The 23,699-nt window shown below is 27.7% G+C and overlaps 2 protein-coding genes across 2 annotated transcripts; both read right to left on the bottom strand.

The window, feature by feature from the left end:
- Window positions 1–13,065: 13,065 nt before the first annotated feature.
- On the bottom strand, window positions 13,066–14,278 carry LOC111032984. The gene is made up of 3 exons (XM_022313498.1): window positions 13,890–14,278; window positions 13,510–13,822; window positions 13,066–13,443 (listed from the first exon to the last, which is right to left on the bottom strand). The coding sequence occupies exons 1-3, from the start codon at window positions 14,206–14,208 to the stop codon at window positions 13,392–13,394; spliced, it is 684 nt and encodes a 227-aa protein (XP_022169190.1). The 5' UTR covers window positions 14,209–14,278; the 3' UTR covers window positions 13,066–13,391.
- On the bottom strand, window positions 14,278–22,744 carry LOC111032986. The gene is made up of 3 exons (XM_022313499.1): window positions 22,617–22,744; window positions 22,236–22,369; window positions 14,278–14,741 (listed from the first exon to the last, which is right to left on the bottom strand). Exons 2-3 carry the CDS (start codon window positions 22,303–22,305, stop codon window positions 14,503–14,505), a joined length of 309 nt encoding a protein of 102 aa, XP_022169191.1. The 5' UTR covers window positions 22,306–22,369; window positions 22,617–22,744; the 3' UTR covers window positions 14,278–14,502.
- Between the last annotated feature and the right edge of the window lie 955 nt (window positions 22,745–23,699).

Below are 23,699 nucleotides of genomic sequence, written 5' to 3'. Positions count from 1 at the left end.
TAATAATATAATATAGTGTTGTCTTCACGTTTGCTGTTTATCGACTTTCGTAATCGTTGCCGTTATCGATAAAATATAATGACAATAAATGTATGAATATAAGTATAGAGCATACACGTCACACAATAATATTTTATTCGACCGCAATTAGTAGGACACGAGATTACACGATAACGGATTTTGGGTATTTTAAAAGTTGTTTATAATTATAGTTCATACAAAACGATTGTAAGCTCACAGTGAGACGTTAGTTATAGTGTTACGTTAGAAATAACATAAAAATGGACATTCGAAATTTTTTCAAAAAACCACGGCTAGAAAATGATGAGATAGTAAGTACATTAAAATTAATTATAATTTATAAATATAATTTATTTATTATTTATTAAAAAAATGATTTGTATTTTATAGTAGGTGTTGTTCAAAAACACATTTAACATAGGTACTTACAAAATTAATAATAAATATAAATATGTTATAATACTATTTGCTAATTATTGATGTATCTATGTTATAAATTTTTTTTTTCAAAACACCCCCCATTCTGAAATCCTGCGCACGGGCCTGATTATAATAGAACCTATTCAGAAGCCCAGCATAAGTTGTAGCTTAAGAAAATATATCACCGTTTCGGCATGCATGCTTACTGCCTAGTGCCTATGTACTAATTACTAATTAGATAGGTAGGTACTACAGAGGGTATGAATTTATAGATTAAGTGTCAGGAATTTAGTTAGAGTTTTCATTTGTATTTTATAGAATAATTGGAGTTTTTTTATTTTTTTTATTGAGATACATAAAATTAAGTGTCATTATTATAATAGCTGGTAATATATTTAAGTTCAGGCTAGCAATAAAAGTCAAATCATTGTCGGACCACCAGTAGACTGAAAATTCAAACCTAATTAGATCTAACAGTTGACCTATAGAAGTTATTTTATCTTGTTTATTCAATGTGTTACATAACCTATTAAGCATAGAGATCACAGTTTCCGTCTTCAGGGACATTCTGGCCAGGTTTATAGTTGTTAAAATTTGTTATTATAGTTGACATTTCTGTTTGTATTATAACAGTTATACCTTGATTCTAATTTATTAAGGAGGCTGGAGCACAGCATGTCTTAAGGAGTAGTGTTTAGGCATTTCATGTTACATGCACATTTTTGTTGTGTCAATATGTGAGGAGTAAATGAATATTAGTGTAAGTAATCCGTTATCGTCTATTCAATACAGAATACGAATTCAGTATCATTATTGATGTCTTTGTTAATGTTAAAATTGCTAGAGCATAATTCTGTTTTATGATTAAAATTATCGTCAATGTTGCTAAGATGTTTAATTTATTTATTATAGTGGTAATGAACATGTATTAAATTAATGACCTTTTAATATTCTCTTATTTTCCAATTAAATGTTATATCATTTGTTGTTTTGTGACAAAGAAATAATTATTTATTATAATTTTGGAGTTTTTAATAAATAAATTGCTTTATCATAGACGAAATTCGTTTGTCTAGTCCAGCTGCTATAATGGGAATTGCGGTTTTATAATCATGTAATTTATTCATGGTTTTTTTTTAAACTTGCAAAGGTGATTCTTATATTTCCATAAGAAGGCTTAAGAAAATATTGTTGTTTTGTTATTAAGTAATAAATTGTTTTCATTACTATATTTATTGGAATGCCTTCACCTACCATAGGTTTTAATGTATTTAAGTGAGCCGTTTTTTTCTCCAAATTTATTTTTCATTTGTGCAATCACCTTTGCTCAATTCTGTGAAAATACAGTGATCTATTGATTATGCACTGTTTGTTTGAAAAATATTTTTACATCTTCTTTAATATTATGCACATTGTTGCTATTATTAATGTTATGAGTTTGTATTACTATAATATCATTATAAGTTTCGTTAATATTATTATCTCTATGCAATCTTCAAGAGCTATTTTTTTAGTCAACATATTGGATTTATATTGACATTAAAACGTATTTCCAATTATTATATGACAAGATAAAATTTTTTTCACTGGATCATCCGCTTATGCCACCAACTGTTCTATTATATTTCTTTATAAATGTTTCAATGTTTTCGGAAATTAAACAAAAAATGTATTTGGATTATAAAATGGATTTTTTATGTTGTCCATTCTGTTTGAATAAAAAGTAGGTAGGTATTGATAAAATTGTTTGCTTCCGATTTTCTGTTAAGGTATTGTGTCAGTCTATTTTTTAATTCGGGAACTGCATGTGCCCGAGGTGATTAGATTTCTTTTGATAAATTCAGTTATTGATATTGAGGTTTTAGTAATTTATTGACATATTTTGAAAGGAGTGTTTGTATTAAATCATCACTAAGTTTATCTGAGTGTATAGTTTCGTCAATCTTTTGTTGTTTGATAGGGTAATTAGATTTTTAAATTTTTATTTATTTTTTTTTTTTTCTTGCGTGTTACGACTTACGAGCCATGAGTTTAATCACTACTCGTAGTTAAAGTAAAAATATTAGTTGTGAGCAAAATACAAGTATTTCTTTCTTTTTAATCATAATATATGGTTTATTATGTATGTACCAATACTACATATACACTCTAGTTTACTACATTATTATAAATATATATATATAATGAATTATATAGTAAATTAACTCACCCTAATTCAACTGCAGACTTGTTATATATTCGATGAGCGAAGGAAGAAGAAATAGATTTAATATTGATTTGCTTATAATTTAATATGAAATATGAATAATAAAAACGATTAATGCATCGGAAGTATTTAAAAGAATATAGGTTTTTATCATTCAAAGATACAAAATAGTATATTGAACAATACATTATAATATAGCTCATCACGTATGACTGTAAACATGGGCATACGCAGGGAGAGTGTTATTGTCCGGATTGAGCAGATGGCGGATACTCGATGGATGTCGTTCGAGGCTTCGAGTCGATAGAGTAGGATGGGGCAGTTTATTTAGATAAAACATAAAAATGTATTATGACCACATATTATGTCTACATTTTAATATAAATATCTGTATGATTGTATATACAATATGATACATTTAAAATAATGATATACATTATAGATTATAATTATGTCACTTTTGTAGTCTTGTTAATTGTTTCTTATTAGTTAAAAAGAGTGGCTATCATTACAATTACAAATGTTGAAAAATATGTAATAGCTGTTTTAATGATTAATGTCAAAGGGTATAATATATTAATGTCTAATGAGAGAAATATTGATTGTAATTTATTATTGAAGTAATCATTTGCTCTATTTTATTGTATCAACAAATAACAACATTATAATAATAATCATTAGTAATAATTACTCACTAGGTACACATTGGTTAAACATGGGTCATTAATTATCAAGATACATATTTGATTATCTAATCAGTGAATACTGAGTAGTGAGTATTAATATGTAGGTACCTATTATCTAAAACCTATACATCGACACATTGTACTATAACGATAGTAGTTAGTTACTGAGTAAATACAATTATCTGATTGAATTCCATCAAAATATTTATAATATTAAATCCAAAATGCTGTCAGTTAATTAATAGTTATTATTTATTTATATCGTCATAATTTGTTATACTAAAAGACAAAAATAAATGAGATTGTGATGGTAATTTGGTAGCCGTAATAGTCGAATAATAGGTATCTAACTATATGTAAAATAATAAACATATTTTTATTTTTGTATAGTATATAATATTGCTATTAGATAATATATTATGGACAGATATTAAAATTCATAACAAATTTATAAATATTTTATGTTAATATTCTTAACTATAGTTTTGTAATTCATTTGATCATGAAAGACAATTTGAAGGATTTGGCAGTTGGCACATACAAACACTTTGTATATATTCGTCGATTTTTGGTAGATAAGTAATTTATGTCTAAATTATATACCTAAACGTTTTAATTTGAGATGACGCTACACCGTTTTTTAAGGAGTTGAATAGTTTGGTTAGGTTTAACAATTCAAATATTCAATTAATATTCTTTCTTATATGTAGGTACTTAAACATTTTTTCAAAGTAATAATTCAGTGCCACTCTTATACTTCTGTAGTTTAGTGTTATAATAAGAAATACTTTCAAATTTCAATGGTATGTACCTAAATTTGTTTTTTAAGAATAAGAAATGTATCAATTAAAAATCAAAATGCTGGTTTTGGTCTGTTCTTAAAGTCTTAAATTACGTGTATTTTATTCTACTAAAATGTGTAGGTATACCCTGTATGCGGGTACCGGATTAATATTTTGTTCATATTATGTATTGTTTCTAAAATGTTAACAAACATGGCATAAACAAAAAATAATAATACCAGTAGGTACTCTAAAGTCTAAACAGAATGCATATATGGGTACTGCATACACGAATAACAACAGTGAGAAATGAGAATCCATTTTTAAGGAGTTCAATATAGGCAATTTTCTGTGTATTTGTGGGTTATATAAATGTGTGCTTAGTAAGTGATTATTAGTGCACGAACATACCAATAATTACTTTGATTTTTTTGGGGTCAAAAGTACCTCTTGCTAATAATATTAACTAACCTATTATAAAAAAAATGCTGAAAACATATTATTTGAATTTTTCATAAAGTTGACTTGAGTACGACTTTATTACATTTTTAAATTAATTTTTCGACTTCAATATTATTAACATCTTAAAATATTCCCATAATTCAAGATTAAAAATCTAAAATTGAAAGGGTTTAGGAATTCAGTTTTAAAAATGTGGTAATATCGTTTTCAAGAAATATTCATGACGAATTCAATTATGTTTTCGAAAGTTTTATTTGATATCTAGGGAGAGGATAGACGGAACAGTTGGTATAAGATAGGTCTATTTTCGTAGAAAACAGAGACGAGATCGAAATCCCTTCAGGGACAAGTCTATCATCTATTGGGCACTTTTAATGAAATAAAAAACATGACTACAGTATAAAGTATAATCAGAAAAGTCGAATGAGAAACTTTCATGATAGTAATTCCTCAATGATAGAGGAGATATAATTTGTTAGTATATTTTTTTTGTGAAATAGAACTAAATTATCTTCCCTTCCGGCACACCTTGGGGTCATGTCAAAACCACAGCTGCGTTATAATTCATTGACAAGGACGATTATTTACTTAGTAATAGTACATTATTACAATATTTCTATCTTTTTCGCAGATAGCAATTGATGTAATCGTAAACACGGTTTATAATATAAAATTATTATATGATACGTACATATAACTTTATATATCACAATATATCTATCGACTCTTATCATTCCAATGTCCATGTTCCGCGGAACTATCGATAACGATACTGCAACCGTGGTATTAACGTTGGTTTAAAACTATAGTCAACAATTACTGATAAATAGTCATGAAATATGATGGCGTACATCGATTGTGACGTCGCAGGAACAGTTTAGGTCATAATAATAATTTATAATTAAAACGGCTGTCGAAACGAATCATACAGGGACACAGGCACACAGCTGGTTATCGCTACGAGCAGTGGCGGCAGTGGCGATTGTGTAGATACTATCAGTGTTCGATTGTGCTGTTGTCGTCGGTATCAGTGTAGATACTGATAACAATATTTTGATTATTATTACTCCGGTCGAGTGCGTTGTAACAGAATGCCTGAATGCACTGAATGCAGTAATAAGCGACGTACGTAAGTTTACGGCGGAAACGACGGCAACCGAAGCACACACGAGCACACCCCGGCGAGGCTTTTTTCGCTGCGCCCGCCGACTTTCGATCTCGCCCACTACCGGCGCCCGAGTGACGTCGTCGTTTTACATACGAGCGGCCCCGACGACGGCTGTTTGAACTTTTGAAGCAGAGTGCGCTACCACTACCAGCGACCCCGAGGCGTTTTCACCAAAGTTGCCGTCACAACTCCGACGCAGACGGCCAACGTATCGCAGGTGACAACCGTATCGACGGCGGCTGACATGGTGCCGACAGCCCTGTCGCCCGGCGCTTTCGTGTTGTTGTTGCTCACCGTGGTCCTAGTACTAGCCACCGTGCTCACCGCATTCATCGTCAAACTGGCACTGTCATGCAGCCCGGCCTGTAGCGACACGGACGAAGAAGCTCTGGAGTGTGAGCCGCACAGCCTGGACCGCAACGCCGACGAACGAAAGCCCTACGCACGCCGGTTGAACGCCAACGACACCCAACTGATCGACGCTAACGATTATTAGACAAGGTAAGTGTTCCTCACTTTTACATTCTATTAAAAAGGGCGCAGCGTAGGTATATGTAAGAACAGCTTGCTGTTGAAGTTTGTGCTGGTAGATTATTCAAGTCTCTCTAGATTAGTTGAAAATCAAGGCACTTTTTAGGCATAATATATAGTGTTCGATATATTTTTTTTCGTGATATTACGTACGACGCCATCATTCGCGCACTGCGCATCGTCGCAATTTCTTGATAATGTTCATTCATCGGTAGTTTATATTCGTATCACTATATTTATGATTTATGCCTACAACTATTTAACCTACGTTGCGTAAAGACTTATTGAAACTGATTATACGTGAACCTGTTGACGTGATAATATGGATAAATCTTAGTTTTGGAGGGGACTCGTTTTTGTACATGGCTTGCACGAGTATTCGCAACATTTCGCTGTATAAACACTACTGCATCTACGTAGTAAAACTCTGTAGTCTGTAGGTTTTTGTATTTTGTCGAAAACGTAATTTAAAAAATATTCTCTCCTACAAACTTTTCAAACAACTGTAATAATAATTGTATTTATAATTAGCTGTACCTACCTAATTTTTGTATTAATATTTTGGATCAAATAATTTTTATTAAAAACAATACAATTTATTATAATCAAACGAAAACTTACACCAAAACTTCAGGATTTAAAAAATAATAACTTTAATTACTCGATTGCGTGTATAACGTATGTGTGTGGTGTGTGTTGTGTATGCACTAGGGGGTCCTTAAAATTGAAGAACAACATTTTAAGTGTGCCACCTTCGAATTTGAAACTAAACCATAAAAAAATAATATCTGTGTAATTGTATAACTATAGTATAACCCTATATACCACCTGCCTCAAGAGAGTTGAAATTTCTTTTAAGATTGTGTATTTTCGTTTTTTTTTCATATACCTCAAAAATTATTGTAATTAATAAAAAAAGTGTGCATTATATTATTTGTAGACCATGAATTTATTTAAAAAATACAAATCTTGGAGAAAAGTTATAGAACTTAAGTTATATATTAACTGCATTATTTAAATTAGAACTTATAATCTACAATTTTAAATTGTATTAAATTATCAAATTTGTTTTGAAAGTGTACTTCGTTTCGCGTCAGGATACTTATGCCGGTAGCCGTAAACTGTCTGCATTAAAAATTGTTTTTGTTCCTCGTATTTAGTAATTTTGCTATTGAAATCAGTTATTAACTTCACTCCTCTTTCAGCTGCATCATTCACAACATTAACTTAACTAAGTACAGATATACTTTTTCTGATAGTCGACATGTTTGTACCGTTCTTCTGGGTTTTGGTTATGGAAATCTGTAGCCATGTTAAACTTTTCAAAACATTTCATCGATGAACTGTTGATAAAATCAGAAATGTGTGAACTTTTTAGCAATGTTTAAATTATTCATCGGGGTAATATAACGTTTAGTTATATTTTCATTTTCATCTTGAATTTTTAGTGAATCTACCATTTTTATTTTCATTGGCAAAGGAATATTTGAATCAAAAAATGAAAATGCTGCTGCTTCAGGATTTAGATACCACAAATGACCATAACTTTTTATGGGGCTTCAATTGCAACATGTGAACGAAAGTACGAAACCATTTTTCAATGCAAACGGATATAATACAAATTCAAGTATCGCGACATGCGTTTTCTTGTGTTTTGGTAGTACATTGTTTTCTAAAAAAAAAAATTTCAAGCAATAAATTGCTGTAGACATCCATCGAGCGTAATGATATGCTCTAGGAATTCGAAATGATATACCGCGATGTGGAATTCCACCACTATATATAAGTTGCTCTCGATTGGGGAGTGTATATTAGGTAGTGTGCTTAACAATGATTTATGAATGTTGACTTGTGACTTTACAATGTTGTGTACTTGTTTTTATTCATTTTGTGTCTAAAGACATTTTATATAGTAGAAACATGTCAAAATGTTTTGATCTTCGATTTCTAGGGTGGTTTCTGGTTTCTGTTAGATAATTGGATCTAGTTGGTACTTTTAATACATCGAAAAAAAATGTCATTAACTATTTAAGACAATTGAGAAAAATTGAAATATTTGCGTAAACCCATTTTTTTTAATTGACAAAATAGATTTTGTTTTTTTCTTGTAATTCAAAAATAAAGGTGCGTCTTAAAGCCAACATTTTGACAACATTGCGGTCATTACTCATTGGATGATAATACGTAAAACAATGATTACTCGTCTAAATACTTAGACAAGTTTAGGCTATTTAATTTATTTAGTATTTTTGTATAATTATCTATTGCAAAAATAACTTCAGGTTAAGCCAAAAAGCTTAAAAACGTAGTACAAAATCTCTGATAACTGCAGATAAGTTCTTCTTGTAGCATTGTAAATACATCGACATTACGTAAGCACAGCCTCTTAATATAATCGTTTAAAGTTCACATTTTGATACACATCGTTAAAATAATGAAAACTTGTAGTTAAAAATTAATACATTTTCAATTTTAATAGCGAAATTAGTAGAGGTATCTTGTAAGTAATTCTTGCAAAAAAAAATAAAATCTCAAAAAAAGTGGGAAAGTGGGTACCTCTGCTGTATATTATTTCTCGTGTGGGTCACTGTAATGGATGTTTTAAATTTGAGTTCAACGATGTAAAATCATCGTATACGAAAAATGATTCTGAGCAAAGACCGCCTGTCAACCTATTCGCGATCATAACTGATATACTCTGAGCTTTACGGACTTGCTGTGTATCATTTCTATTTTATATGTTATTTTTCTGCCGCCAGTCTAAAAATTGATAAGCTTTTGATCTCGATACCTATTTTATATTTTTAATTTATTTATTCCTAAAACATTGTATTTTAAAAATGAAAATGTCATTGTGTGTAAAAAAATAATGTTTTGTATAAGTACTTACCTATATTCATACTTTAAAAGTTTCAAGTACCAGGAATAATTAAATTTTTAAATTACAACGTTATAATTTATAACTAAAATCGTTATTCTTCGATTAAATATCTAATTTCTTCCAAACATCTATAAAAAAAAAACTGTGTTTATATATTTTACATTCTGAGCGATGAATTTATTTTATAAATGTATTATAAATAATACTTCGATTTAAACTTCGGTATCTTTTCTTATGGGGAATTTAATCTAGTTGGTCCATTTTTGGGGTCAAAATTTAAAATTTCCTTTAGTTTTCAAAAGTGTAGGTAAACAAAAAAATAAATAGGAAAAAACGGGGATTTTTACGCAAAATTGGTTTTAGTTTTTAGTATAACTCTGTACCTTTTATTATAAAAAAACAATGAGAATATTTAAAAGTATATTAAGGAATAATCACTGGATGTTTATATGAGCATTTTCTATATATCAATCAATTAAAAAAATATTTTGATTCATATTGACCTATTTATAGGCATATGAAGTTTTTGATTATTCTAGTTTTTTTAAAATTAATGTAAGATAAAAAAGTGTAATACAAAGTTCCTCGGTAAATTGTTGTTAGAGGAAAAAGTTGAGCTCAAATCTACAATTATTATTTATGAGTGTCTGAAATTAAAATGTTTACAACATTGGATATTCACTCGATTTTTCATGGAACGATTTTCTTATTTCGTTGTAATTCAAAAACGAATATCCATAGATATTTTAAATTTTCTCCAAATGTTTCTTTGATAATTTTGTATATACTTGATTGAATTTTCAAAATATTTTGTCTAGTTTTGAGCTGTTTTTTTTCTATAAATGTCAATAAAATATTATAGGCTGCCAGACTAGCCTCACTTAGAATCGTTTTTCGTATACAATAATTTTATATCATTGGAATTGAATTTAACAAATCCATTACAGAGACTATAGACATCTATAATGCAGTAATGCCCACCTAATGTTGGTACAGCAGGATATTACCCACGTCCCTCCTTTTTATATTTATTGGTTACAGTAATAACTAGTCATGAGAAACCTTATTCTAAATTTTCAAAACATTTTATTAATATGAATTTTTAATTTCAAAATAATCTGCAAATTTTCGAGATTTTGATAAATGTTTCAAACGTATCTTTAAGAATTTTTAAATGCTATTATTATAGCTTATGGAGGAACCTTGTATTATATTCTCAAGATATTTGATACAGTGAATACTTTTTTATCGATAGTTAAAAAAAAAATACAAAAATTTAATGTTGAAAATGTTTAAGAATTACCTACTCAAAAAGAGTTAAAATATGTTTTAAATTTTACCACGTACCTATAGTATAAGCTAATATACATATTCGGTGAATATTTAAAGTATCTACGAGTGGATTCATTTTTAAGTTACAACAATTTAATAAAATCTTTTCATGAGAAATTATAAGTTTACAGTTGAATATCCAATGTCCCGAATGAAGAATATTGTACTCAATTTTGAAGTTTTTGGACTGTGTAAACAATTTTATCGAGAATAATTTTTAAAAAAAAACTAAAAAAATTGAAAATGTCTTATTCCAATAAATAGTTCAAAAAGAGGACAAATATTTTAATAAAATTATTACTAATATTATTTTTAATATTACATATATTTATAGTTAAATGTTATATTGTATTGTAAATGTTAATACAAATATTCAGTGAAAATTACAAGTATTTACGGTTTTTAGTTATTGAGTCACACCAAAAAAACTAAATCGACTTTGTCCAAAACTGGGTTTTTGTAAAAATCGCCGTTTTTTTCTTAATTTTTTTAAAATTTTTTTCCCGACCCTTTGAAAACGACTAGGTATGAATTTCCAATTTAGAATTCTTAAAAGTACCAGCAACCCTATTATTTTACACTAGAAACTTCGAATCCATCAAATAACTGTTGAAAACAAAAATTTAGTAACAGAGCTCCAACAATTACTTGGAAATCTCCGGGACGAAAATGTCCATATAACTTTCAAGGCATTATAGAATAGCTAAATTCTGCAAGAGTGTTTGTATTCGCAGTCAAATATTTTAAGGGGCCCGGACATTGTATGTTTAAGGAGTATAATTCAAGCATTTCATATAATATCTATACATTTAGGATTAGAGTGTGTAGAGTTGTACGCTTAAATATGTTTATGACAATTTTTTTTATTAATTAATATTTTCAGCAACATTATGTTGTTCAACGACTAATATTTTTCATATTTTTTTGTACTTAATTTACGTGAGGACCGTTACTCATTGGAGGTATAAGTGTAGGTGTAGTGACATTTATACAAATTACTCTGTATTAAATATCTGAATAAATATACTATTTATAATATAATATACGTATTTAATGTATTATTATGTAGTGAATAAATAAAAATCATATAAAAAATTCATATAATGAAAATTTAATTAATTCTTAATTATATACATTTTTTTTTTAAATGTATAACATACAACTTTTTTGAAAGTAATACAATATATTAAACAGTTAGAATTTTTACTGTATAAGTAAGTCAGTAAGTGTTTAGTGTGTCAATAAAAATTAATTTTATCAATAAGTTTTAAAATTTAAAATTTAAAATGGTGTAAATTTTATTTACCATACAAATAATAATGTACCTATCTAATTATCAATTTTTTTTATTAATTACATTTTTTATCATAAAAATATGTACATTTAGTTCAGAAAGTAAAGCAACAAAATAAGTATTATTATTTATTATTGTTTTTTATTTTAATTTTCTTAAAAGGGTCTGCAATCATTTTTACTATATCTAAATAAACAACGAAAAGTTACAATTCGTCGGAAAAATAATTTAATTTTTTTTATAATTTGTCGGTTAGAGTATTCTCCTTATCATACTTTAAGGCTGGTACCAACAAATTGTAAGAGTCCCGGTGTGAGTTGAGTATAGGCAATTTTAATCCTTTATGAATTTGGTTGTCAATGTAATATAATAATAATTAAAAACATATTTTACAATAATTGTGATTATAATTATGAATAATTATTAATAAAAATAAAACTAAGCAAATTAATGATGGTCATTGATTGAATTTTGTATTTGAAGTTTTTCATAATTCTCAATTATTTATTAGTCAATTAAATTATTGTGCATTTTTGGATTATCAATTTTAAATTATAAACCTAATATTCATACATCTAAACATTAGTATTAACATTAACATTGGTTTATACTATTCATAGTAGAGTTTATGCACAACACTGTTTAATAGAGATTAATAATCAATGTTAGTAATCATTTATTGAGTTTGAAGAAAAACGTTATGAAGTACTCGATAATACCCGATCAAGCAATAAAAATAATACAGCATGTCACTTCTAAGTTCAGACCTATATTCTTTACTCAATACTCTACATTTTTATTTTGTATACAAATTACATAAACTATAATGCAATAATAACAACCTAAATGACTACGTAATATAGTAAGGATGTTGATCTAAGTTATACAAAGTACATTTATAATAATATAATGTATAACCCGAATGTTACCGTAGTAGTCCACGGTATCACCATAAACAAGGTTTTTGTATCTTGGTTTTTTTTATGAACTTGATCTATATTTCGTTTTATTTATCAGTTGTGATACCGTGTATTAGTAGAAAATCTATGTAAATATTTAATTTATGTTCTATATTATTTTTGATAACTATACAATTTTAATCTGTGATCATTTTTGTTTCATTTATATTATGTGTGTAATTATTACACTAAGTATCTAAAACAGTCAGTGTATAATGGTTAAAATGACATTACATATATATAAATATAACATTTATTTTGTATTCAAATGTCAAATTATTGTAATCATTTTTAGTTTTTAAATTTTTCAAAATATATAAGCCATATTTCTTCTATTATTTTTAAAACTTCAAAAAGATTCAAAAAGTTATCAGTTAAGATGAATTGATCTGTTAATGTATGAATGAATGGTTAAAACTCTAGGATCTATATTGGACTCATATTTTTTGGAGTATTTATCCATTTAGTTAAAAATAATATTTAAAATACAGATTACTGCTTAACTTCAAACACACGCACCTCAATGTTCTACAATTATACAATTATACAATACTTTAAAACGACAAATTGGGTTAAGCTGCTTGGGTTAATTTAGTTAAGCTTCTTTATGGACTGTTTCTGTTTTCAATATGATCATATTATGAACATTTTAAATTATTTCATCCAAGTATTCTATTGCAGAAATTATTCCATTTTCAAGCCTGAAAGTATAATTTTAAGATTTAAAAAATAATTAAACACGTTATAAAAATAAAAATTACTATTACCGTTCTTTTGCATGGTTAAATTTTGCTTCAAAGGTCTTGTATTTTTTGGGAATCTTTGAAACTACAATAATTTTTTCTAGAGTTGTAATGTCCATCTCAAAGTCTTGTTGCATATTTTTGAATTTAATTATGCAATTTTTAGCGCTCAGATTCAAATTATTAATATCTTTGACAATAAAATCGTTAAATCCCTCTAGGTGGTTTATAGTTTTTATATTGTTTGAGTCGTAATGATTCCATACAGTTTTATTTAACAGACCTCTATTTGAAGTTATAAATGTGTCAGTAATATAGCTTATTAGTTCCAATAAATCTAAATTTTAATGATATATATTAATAAAATATTAGTTATAAATAAATCATAAAATTGTTTGAATTACTTTCGTTCTGAGGTGCTTCATCTTTAATTTTAGTCCAAGTTTCATCAATTTGTGCAAGAGGGATCAAAGCAAGTAAACACATACGACGTATTGTTTTTTCTATATTACAATTGTTAGTTTGTGATAGCCCTAAGCTTTTAACTTTATGCCATATGACATTTGAGTAATAGTATAAAGATAATTTAATGATCTTTTGTGACCCAAACATTTCTGTAATAATAGGCGTGATGTTTAAATCCACATCAATGTAAAAGTTTCTTGGATTAAACTTCATATTATTGTTATGAGAAGTATCTTTAATGACTTGTAGCATTCTCATGTAACTCCTCTTATTATTATTAAATAATAGCGCATACACCTACAAATTATAATCATTGTTTTAGTTATAATATGACATTGTTAAAAAGCAAACTAATATTATTAGAATAAATTATAAATACCATTGGTACTATTTTTTCATCTATAAAGCAGTGTAAAGTAAATAAATGGTTGAATGGTTTGAATTTCAATTTAATGTTGTAGCTGCTCATAAATACTGTGTCGGTGGAACACAATTTTTGTAAAAACTCTTTGGTTCCTAGTACAACAAAACTATCTTCGTAACAACCATACCCTAAAATGTAATTTTTAACATATTTAATATATTCATTAGATTATTCAATTGCCAATATTTTGTGTAAATACCTAAAATAAAATCTTTTCCATCATTTGTTAAACGTATTTCGGCATCATTTACTAGTTCGTTCAATTCAGAAGCACTCATTTTGATACTTGTAAATTTAGCGTTTCCTTGAATTTTAAATGGTCTTCGAATAACCTGCAGTGGTGGCACCACAGGATTCATTATAACTCCTAAATATAATAAAATTATAAAAATATATTTTTTTCGGATTATGAGTATAATACTACAAAACTCTTAAAAAGTATCTAAAAACTATAATAAATACCTATAATAGGCACTATAAGTACATTATACTCATAATGAGTGTAATATTTTGAATTCAATAGTAAATCATTGCATACAAAAAACGAGCCTGAACACAGACGTGTCATCCTAGCATACTTGTATAAATAATCAAATTTAATGATAAAGAAAATTATAAAAATTGAAAATATTTCATGGCTATAAAAAAGTAACTATTCACTAAACTTTTTTATTTAGGTAGACAAACTTGTTGGGAATCTTTTATTAAAATTTCTAATGTTAACTATGAAAAGAAAAAAATGTTATGAATTTCTAACTGAAAAATAATTTACAAAATGACAACATTTTATAATCATCTATAAATAGCAACAAAAATAGTCGAAATATTTTTAAAAATTTACCAAGTATGGAAAATTATAATATAAATACTCGGAAAAAATGTCAAGTTTCTATAGCATAATTCGTTTTTGGATTACAACAAAATATTTAAAATCCAGTTATGGGAATTCGTTAGTTTATGGCTAAATATCAAATATTATCGTATATATTTTAAATTCAAACTCATAAAAAATCAATATTACTTTTCGGTTAATTTTTTATTTTGTTCTAGGTAGAGAACTTATAGAGTATTTTTATTAAAAAGTCTATTGTTCAAAATATTTTTAATTTGATTTTTGTAGATTTATAGGTATAAATTGAGTGTTAACTTAATAAATGACAAGAAAATAACCAATTTACATATTTTAAGCAAACTTTAAATTAACCTAAAACTTAAATTTCTATTGGCGTTCTGAATTTTATGTGTGCACACAATTTTTTTTTTTAATGTGAATTAAATGAGCTTTGAAAATAAATATCCGATCACATACAGTATACTTTATTATTTATTTCCATGATTATAATTATTATAGATCAGTGGTTCTCAACCTTTTTTGGTTCACGCACACTACTATACATCACACATTTTCACGGCACACTCACGCACTTGACAACCACAACAACTTTGGAAACTTCGCCGAAGGCAATAAATATCGCCACGCGCCTATACATGTATGACATTTTAGGCGGCACATCTAGTCGATCTCATGGCACACTGGTTGAGAACCACTGTTATAGATGTTAAAGTAGGGTATTTTATTTGTTTTATATTTAATGCAGTATTATACTATACTCAAATTATCGAAAAATTAACATAGGTTATACAAAAATTATTTAAGAATAAATTAATATTTAAACATTTAAAATCATGCTACCAAACCTAATATACCTAGTGATTAGAAATAATATTAATTAAAAATAATGTAATTACAATTCATGTAGTAAATTATATTTGTAAATATTACATTAATTTTATAATATATTATATTAATTAATATATTTTTTTTTATACAACCTGTATAAAATAGTTTTATACCATGCCAATAACCCGTATAATATAATTTTATACCAGTGTAAAATACAAACTCATGTCTCTAATAAATATTGATTTAATATAATGTTCTTGAACAATTATTTTAACAATTCAACGAGTTCTATCGATATTAGTATGTTGATGGATATTTGAAAATGTGCGCTATCAATAAAAATAATATATCATAATATCGGTAAGAATTATATTTCAAATATTTACCTCAAGAGAATTATTTTATTAGATTCTTCGATTCTGAAAATCACGACTGCAACAACGACGACTACGTTGAGTTATTATTTAAGGTCAATCGTGTACACTTGTGTGAGAGGGTGGTAGGAGGACACAGTTGGGTACGGTATGTGGGGGTAGATTAATTTAGACCCAACTGATGTTTTGTTATTTTTATAAAAGGTAATCTTCTCTGCTGGACATAATATAGTACAAGGAAGTAGATGGTTTTGAGGGTAGCAGTAGAAAGAGTAGAAGAGCCGCAGCCATCTTCTATAGTATTCGAACATGTTTTACTTAATAAAATACATAACAGCAGTAGGTACTTACCACGGACTAAGATGTACTCGCATTGGACATGGTAATTGGGGACGGGCATCAAAAGTTTCCTTTGTTATTTTTAATACTGTACAATGAATGTTTTCAACGGTAACGGTGGTTTTATTTATTGTCACATTTATATCTTAATCCGTGATACCTACTCATGCTTAACAATGTGTGTAGTGTGTAGGGTTCATATTTTGGAAACTCTTGGAATCTAGATATTCTCTAGCTACATTATACAGTCCATATTCATCGACAAGTGCGTGTGAGTGCTTATCCAATTATATTCAATATGCAGGTCGCGCCATCGTCTACTGTACACGGGCGATCCACAGGCATACTCACACCGAGGTGCATTAATGACTTACAAAAAGTTAGAATATTTGTTTTTAGATAGCCAAACTCTTAATATTTCTATTCACAAAAACGTTGGTTCATTTTTATAACAGTTTTAGACAATATAATACTGTGATTTTCTGTGTTTACTACCAAAATATATTCAATTGTAACGACTGTAGTTATAAAATCGCACTCTCACGAAGTTAATTTGAAAACGACTTTTTTACTTTTTTTTTATTTGAACTAAGAACCTTTTAAAATGTTGAATATTAAGAATTTTAAAATGTAATAATGTAGAACTCAAACTTTTTTTTTAAATGTAAGTTAATTGTTTCGAAGTAAACTTCATGTCGAATTTAAAAAATTAAGTTTGAATTCAAAAATGTTATTGGAAAACTCGATTAATGTATACTTACTACTGACAATTTTAGACTAAAGTAAATAAAATTCGTTTTGGTGTATGGAGTATGACGGCTCGTTGTTGACAGGTGCGTTGACATAGCGGGAGCGCCTAGCTATTTCTAACTCTACTACTAATTACAAATTAATTATCGCTGATACTAGAATACTACGCACTCATCCATACGACACGTACATACAAAAGACAAAAGTAGAAACTAAGAAAGTACTACGCCTATATAGAACTTCTTAAAATTGGTTGGTATATTGAGAAGGTAATCCTATAATGTCGTCATGTATCAGATTATACAATTATAATTGTATTATTGGAAGTGACAAATTATGATTAAAAAACCCATGACCATCTATAGCTTTCGGTACTCAGTGTTCATACCACCCAGCGCGTGAAAACAGTGTACAGTGTACTACGATAGCGGTTCCCAAAGTATGCATCGCGACGCACTGGTGCTCCGCGATGTCTTTACTGTATTTGTCGTAGGTTATTTTATACGATCCAAAATAAAAATTTGAAAACCTAACGATGGTGGCGACGGAAACGATTACGATTGTGTAAATAAAAATGTATACATTATGTGTAATTTTATATAGATACATAATTTCATATTAACCGTTCAATTTTTTCTGGTTTTTATTTATTTTTTCTATTTTTTATGATTGGTCATCCTATAACTTGGAAAGGTGCCCTTAAAAAACCTCAGTTCAAAAAGAGCACCGCGAGCCAAAAAAGTTTGGGAACCGTTGTAAGTGCTATGTTATTAGGTCAAAATCAGTTTTTATATTGTGGCCGCGTATGGTTTATAAAAACTATATTAAATTCTAAAATAAATACGGCAAATGTAAGTTGCGGCCCGATATTTCTCAAGTACATACAGAAGTCATGTATTATATACCTAAATTGGTCGCTACTGAAAATCGATAAAAATAACATAGAATAATATATAGTTTCTCCTAGAAATTTCTTGAATACTAAATTTCTAAAATTTTACATGACTAGATATAATTTAAAAACAATGAATGTATTTGAAACTAATAATTAATTCAAATTTAATTTTGTCGTTTAAATTTTTACCTGCTTCGATTTAGTCTAAAAAGTAATAAGTTAATAAATTATTAATATAACATGACTTATCCAAAATGCGCACAAGTTTTTTTTTATTAAGTTCAAATAAAAAAATGTTGATAAAAAAAATCCAATACTGTAACTAGTTATATCAATATTATAACAGTATGTTAACAGTGCTAAGAGTTGATAAAATGTGTAGGAAAATATTGGTTGTTAATTTAGTTACATACGTTGTAATATAAAAAATACCCGGGACTCAATTTATATAATATGCACAAAAAATACACGGGAAGCAATTTTCATCTAAAAGATACATTGGGACGCAACTTATAGTCACACACTAAATAATAATAGTATCGATGATCAATCTTTTTATTTTTTATTTTCCTATTATTCGATTATTGAACTTGTCAGTTGTCATAAACCTGACTACCGTGTTTTACACACATTTTAAAATGTTATCTTCGATAGGAAGACTACTTAGTTTACTTAGTGATTCCACTAAACATTTTTTATTATTGAATCCGGCAAATAGAAGAATTTGAAGCAGAAGTTTATATTAAAATTAGAAGTATAGAAACATTAAAATCCAAGAAACGAACTTTAATTTGAAAGAATTATATTCTTTTTAAAGTTAAAAAATACAAATGAGGTAAAAAAGAGATTTCAATTGATACATTTGAAATCTGTATCACATTATTGAAAAAAAAATTATTATGAATTTGACTAATTTTATACTTACTTTATATTTTATAATTATTCAATAAAATACTGTCAACATTATATAGGTAGGTACTGTTATTAATAAATGTTGGATATCAGTACATTTTTGTGTTATAATTTTGTGACCAAATCTCTTGGTACCATTTACAAATATACACCTATTTTATTGGTGGCCTAATGCCCAGAAACATAATTGAAACCAATAGTGTATACGAAGCAGATACATAAATTAGTTTGACTCAATTATCGACTGCCCCATAATTCTCTTTAATTATTTTAGTATGTATTATAGGTACTAACCATTTTTAACACTAACTGTTTATTATTTTTACTAAACAATATAAAAACTATTGTAGTTGAAATAATATTCTAATTAAAAACTATGTAAGCTACCTAATTGAGAAATTAAAAATAGATTGATCAACATTTTTCTATTGCCCTTTCAAATATTATGTTGTAATAGCCTAAACGTTCTGACTTTCTGAGTACTCTAAGCGATTATGTGTAATCACTGTATCGATTATAATGGTCGTTTAATTAATTTGCATAATTTATGTTAAATTGTTTTATTTATTTATACAATTACGCAGTGTCTTTTGCAATGCGATGTTATATATATTATACCCAAATCCAGTGAGTCCGGCAAAAAACAAAACTCATCGCACTGCGGCAGAACACAGCGGTCAGTCAGAACTCAGAACAGTAATCGCATGCTCTCGCCGCATTTAAACATTAATAAATACATTTTTTACAATTAATGTATTTTAAGACAGTACATTTTAAATTCATTAAATATACGTAACCCTTAAAGCAGGTAGTGGTGATTAGACTTGACCTCCAAACAACAAAGCCACTAAGGTGGTAAATAAAAACTATGGATCATTATCATTGTTAAAAATAAAACCGTTACTAGTATATAGATACTACATAATTAGAAATTGAAAAAAAAATATATCGTATTATTGTTTTATCAGTATTATCCTATAAAAAATCTATGTTTAAAACAGTAGGATACTACATCACTACCTATAACTTTAACGGAAAGAACGAAAAATTAATATTAATTTGATTGTATTGTATTTATTTACTTTAAAATTATAATACCATAGAATAGCACATTGGGGCAGGTGTCAAATTATATTATAATATAGTATTACATTATTTAACAATATATAATATATTGTGTTATATTTTATGATCTATTTTATGTTTTTATATTGGTACATATATTTAAGTAAGTATTAAGTAAAATTATTAATAGTTATTTTGTGGGCACTCTTTGTTATAAGAAACATTTCAGTTTCAAAACTCGGGAATTCGCCTAGTTAGACTTACATGCAAAACATACATCATACATTAACTGTAAACTGTAACTCATTCAAAAATAATTGCTCCCGAGCGATTGCCATGTTGACGTTGAAATCACAATATGTGTGAACAATCCGTCGTGCGTCGTATATACAAATGGGGCATCGCTCGAGAACTCGTTTATTTTTAAATCAGTTGAACAATTAAAATTATTTGCATTAACTTTTTCACTTTTTGAATATTTAAAAAAAACAGATCAACATCACCTGTCAAATCCAATAAAATCTAGCCATTTAATAATAATTATTAGAAATTCATAAAAGTAGGCTTTTTGTATATTAATTTCTATATCTCATAAACGTCGAACATTTGTATTCATTAAATATTTTAAGCATTAATAGTATTAAAGTTAATTTAAAATTACTTAAAACTGATTCATATACCTTTCATATTAAAAATCATAAATGATTAATGTATATAAATAATATACAGTTCAATAATTTATCGATTTCGTCGGCAGTTTATAGCTGTAGCTTAAACTTTATAGGTTGGATCTGTGGAGTGTTATCGTTTTTAAGGAGTAAAAAATGTGTTGTAATTTATATAATTATATTTAAATATATTTATTGGCTATGTAAGTGTGTGATAAGTAAATAATAATCACATTCACATACACTTGTTTAATTATTAATTTTTAAATGTTATAATCGTTAAAATTGTATGCCAATGCTGTAGAGAAATCGTTTTGGTCTGTTTGTAGTTGTACAATAATAAATTATTATATGTATTCAATATCGAATCTATCTTTTTCTCAAAAAAGTATGTTCATTATTAATAACGCAGAGAAAAAAAAATAAGTTATCGAAATAATATCTCCTCCACGGATAAAGCGGATAAAGTATTGTTACCCCGTCTTGCAGCTGCAGTTTTATGGTTCTAGAAATAATCTTTTGTAACATTTTACAGCGTATGTGTGAGACGGCAGGGGGCTTAGTATACATATACTATGTAATTCTAATGGAATTCGGCTGTTTGTTCGTTATATTCTCCTAAAATTCTCTACCGAGGGTGCGACAGTTTACGAACCAATATTTACCGGGCGGCCGTCCATTGTCGATAATAATTCTTCGAAAATATTGTACTGGGATGACTCGTGACGGTGGTAGGGGGGATATGTATCTATGTACTTATGTAATGCTATATCGAATTGAATTTAATGTTTACCGAGTTCCTGGTTATTCGTTCGATACGTTGTACGATAAGTGAGCGATAGCGGCCATTTTTGACCGAAAAAAACTACGGGTTCCGCTTAACGTGGATTACATCAGAGAATTATGTGTAGCAAAGTATTAATTAATTCTATAAAACAAGCTAATGAAACTTAATTATTGAAAGAAAATTAATTGTGTTGTGTACAAATGAATTATTAGTAATGATGCAATATTGGAAATTATAGTAATTAATAATTAAACAAAATAAAAAATGTTGATATTTTCTCGTGTATTGAAAAAATTGTTTTCACGTTTGCCCACTTGTATGCAAATGTTGAATCATAAATAGTAAACACTGAATACTATAAAATGCTGTGTATCTTAATCACCATACCTTGAGCTTCTGATTTTAGCTGGTTAGTATTTGCCTTCTGTGCATGTAGTTTCTTTTGTTGTAAATACATTAGTAGAAATCTTCAGTAATATACGTTGAATACTAATATTCTATTAAATGTATTCTTCTTTCATCTAACGATATAAAAAAATTTTTGGTTAAAATTATATGATTTACATAAATATAAAAATTATTTTTATACATAACTAAATTATAATACAGTCTTGATAACTCGAATCTCGAGGGGAATTAAAATAAATTCGACGTGTAGTTTTCTAGTTATATACCTCAAACACAACATAAAATCATTTCAAGGGACAAAAAAAAAAATTCAAGTTATCAAGGCTCGACTGTTTAGTGAAATAAACTGTTTACAATTACTTAAAATAATGAATACAGTTGTAGCTTTCATGGAAAGTAGCTGCTAGTTGACCTTGAATTAATTTTATTACTCTCCGCGTCTAACAGTAGTTTTAATTATTTCGTGAACTGATATCACAATAAACGCTCTCTCCGTAGCAACAGTTAACGAAATAATGAAAACTACTGTTTTCGTTGTAAGGAGTGGAATGAATTATTCAATGTCATACAAAGTCATCCGCTACTTTTCGTGATAGCAACTATAGGTCATTTTAGGCAAGGTTTTCAAATTATTCAGAATTATGTTTACATGAACCTACCTTATTTTGATTTAGTCAAAACTTATTAAATATATAAGTTGAGATTTAATTGTATTTTTGAATGTTGACACGATATTTTATATTTCAATGATATTTCTATACTGAAAAAAGTTCGTATGACACAGTAATGATTTAATTGGTAATTACAAATTAGTAATTATTCAAAACATAATTATGCAATAGTAATATATAAGTGGCTAGATCAGTGATTCCCAACGTGGACCGTACCGCTCCTTATGGGCTTTTTGAATTTTGAGTAGGGCGATAAATAGGCAATAAAATGTATAGATAACTGCGTACATTCAAGGGCAAAAATGTGAGATTTTTAAAAATCTAAAACGGGTATTGAGTAAAAAAAGGTTGAGAATCACTGGACTAGATAATATACATATATATTTTTTAATGATAATGATACGCAAAGAAATTTAATAACGTCCTGCACAGTTTCTATTTGAAAATTATTACTATGAAATTTAAAGCTACGAACATTATTCAGTTTCCTGCATGGCTTTTTATATTATTATTTTGATGCGTTTATTGAAGCATTTATTTATGAACATTTAAAAATTTTAAAAAGACTTAACTTAATTTATAGTTTTAAATGTTTGGTAAAAAAAAACAATAATAATAAAAGGATTTGTAATAACGCTATGACGGCGATGTCGTACTGTATATTATTTTTACTGTACAATTATAATGACTATTCGATTATTATATAAGTATAGTGCTATAATAATCATTGGCATTATAATTTATGATAGGTATTAAAATTTATCTTGGTCGT

The sequence above is a fragment of the Myzus persicae genome, unplaced genomic scaffold, assembly GCF_001856785.1.
Source record: "Myzus persicae strain clone G006 unplaced genomic scaffold, MPER_G0061.0, whole genome shotgun sequence".
Lineage (NCBI taxonomy): Eukaryota > Metazoa > Arthropoda > Insecta > Hemiptera > Aphididae > Myzus > Myzus persicae.
Note: the sequence above shows the minus strand (reverse complement) of the source record. Positions and strands in the feature narration are given on the sequence as shown.

Bases quoted from the DNA above. Each gene is read 5' to 3' on its own strand.
- LOC111032984 (XM_022313498.1), bottom strand. From the start codon at position 14,208: ATGAGAATGCTACAAGTCATTAAAGATACTTCTCATAACAATAATATG. The intron at 13,823-13,889 runs GTAATTCAAACA...ATTAAAATTTAG, and splicing joins TGAAGCACCTCAGAACGAAA to ATTTATTGGAACTAATAAGC. The intron at 13,444-13,509 runs GTAATAGTAATT...TTATACTTTCAG, and splicing joins TTTAACCATGCAAAAGAACG to GCTTGAAAATGGAATAATTT.
- LOC111032986 (XM_022313499.1), bottom strand. From the start codon at position 22,305: ATGTATTTACAACAAAAGAAACTACATGCACAGAAGGCAAATACTAAC. The intron at 14,742-22,235 runs GTATGGTGATTA...TATTATATTTAG, and splicing joins GCTAAAATCAGAAGCTCAAG to GAGTTATAATGAATCCTGTG.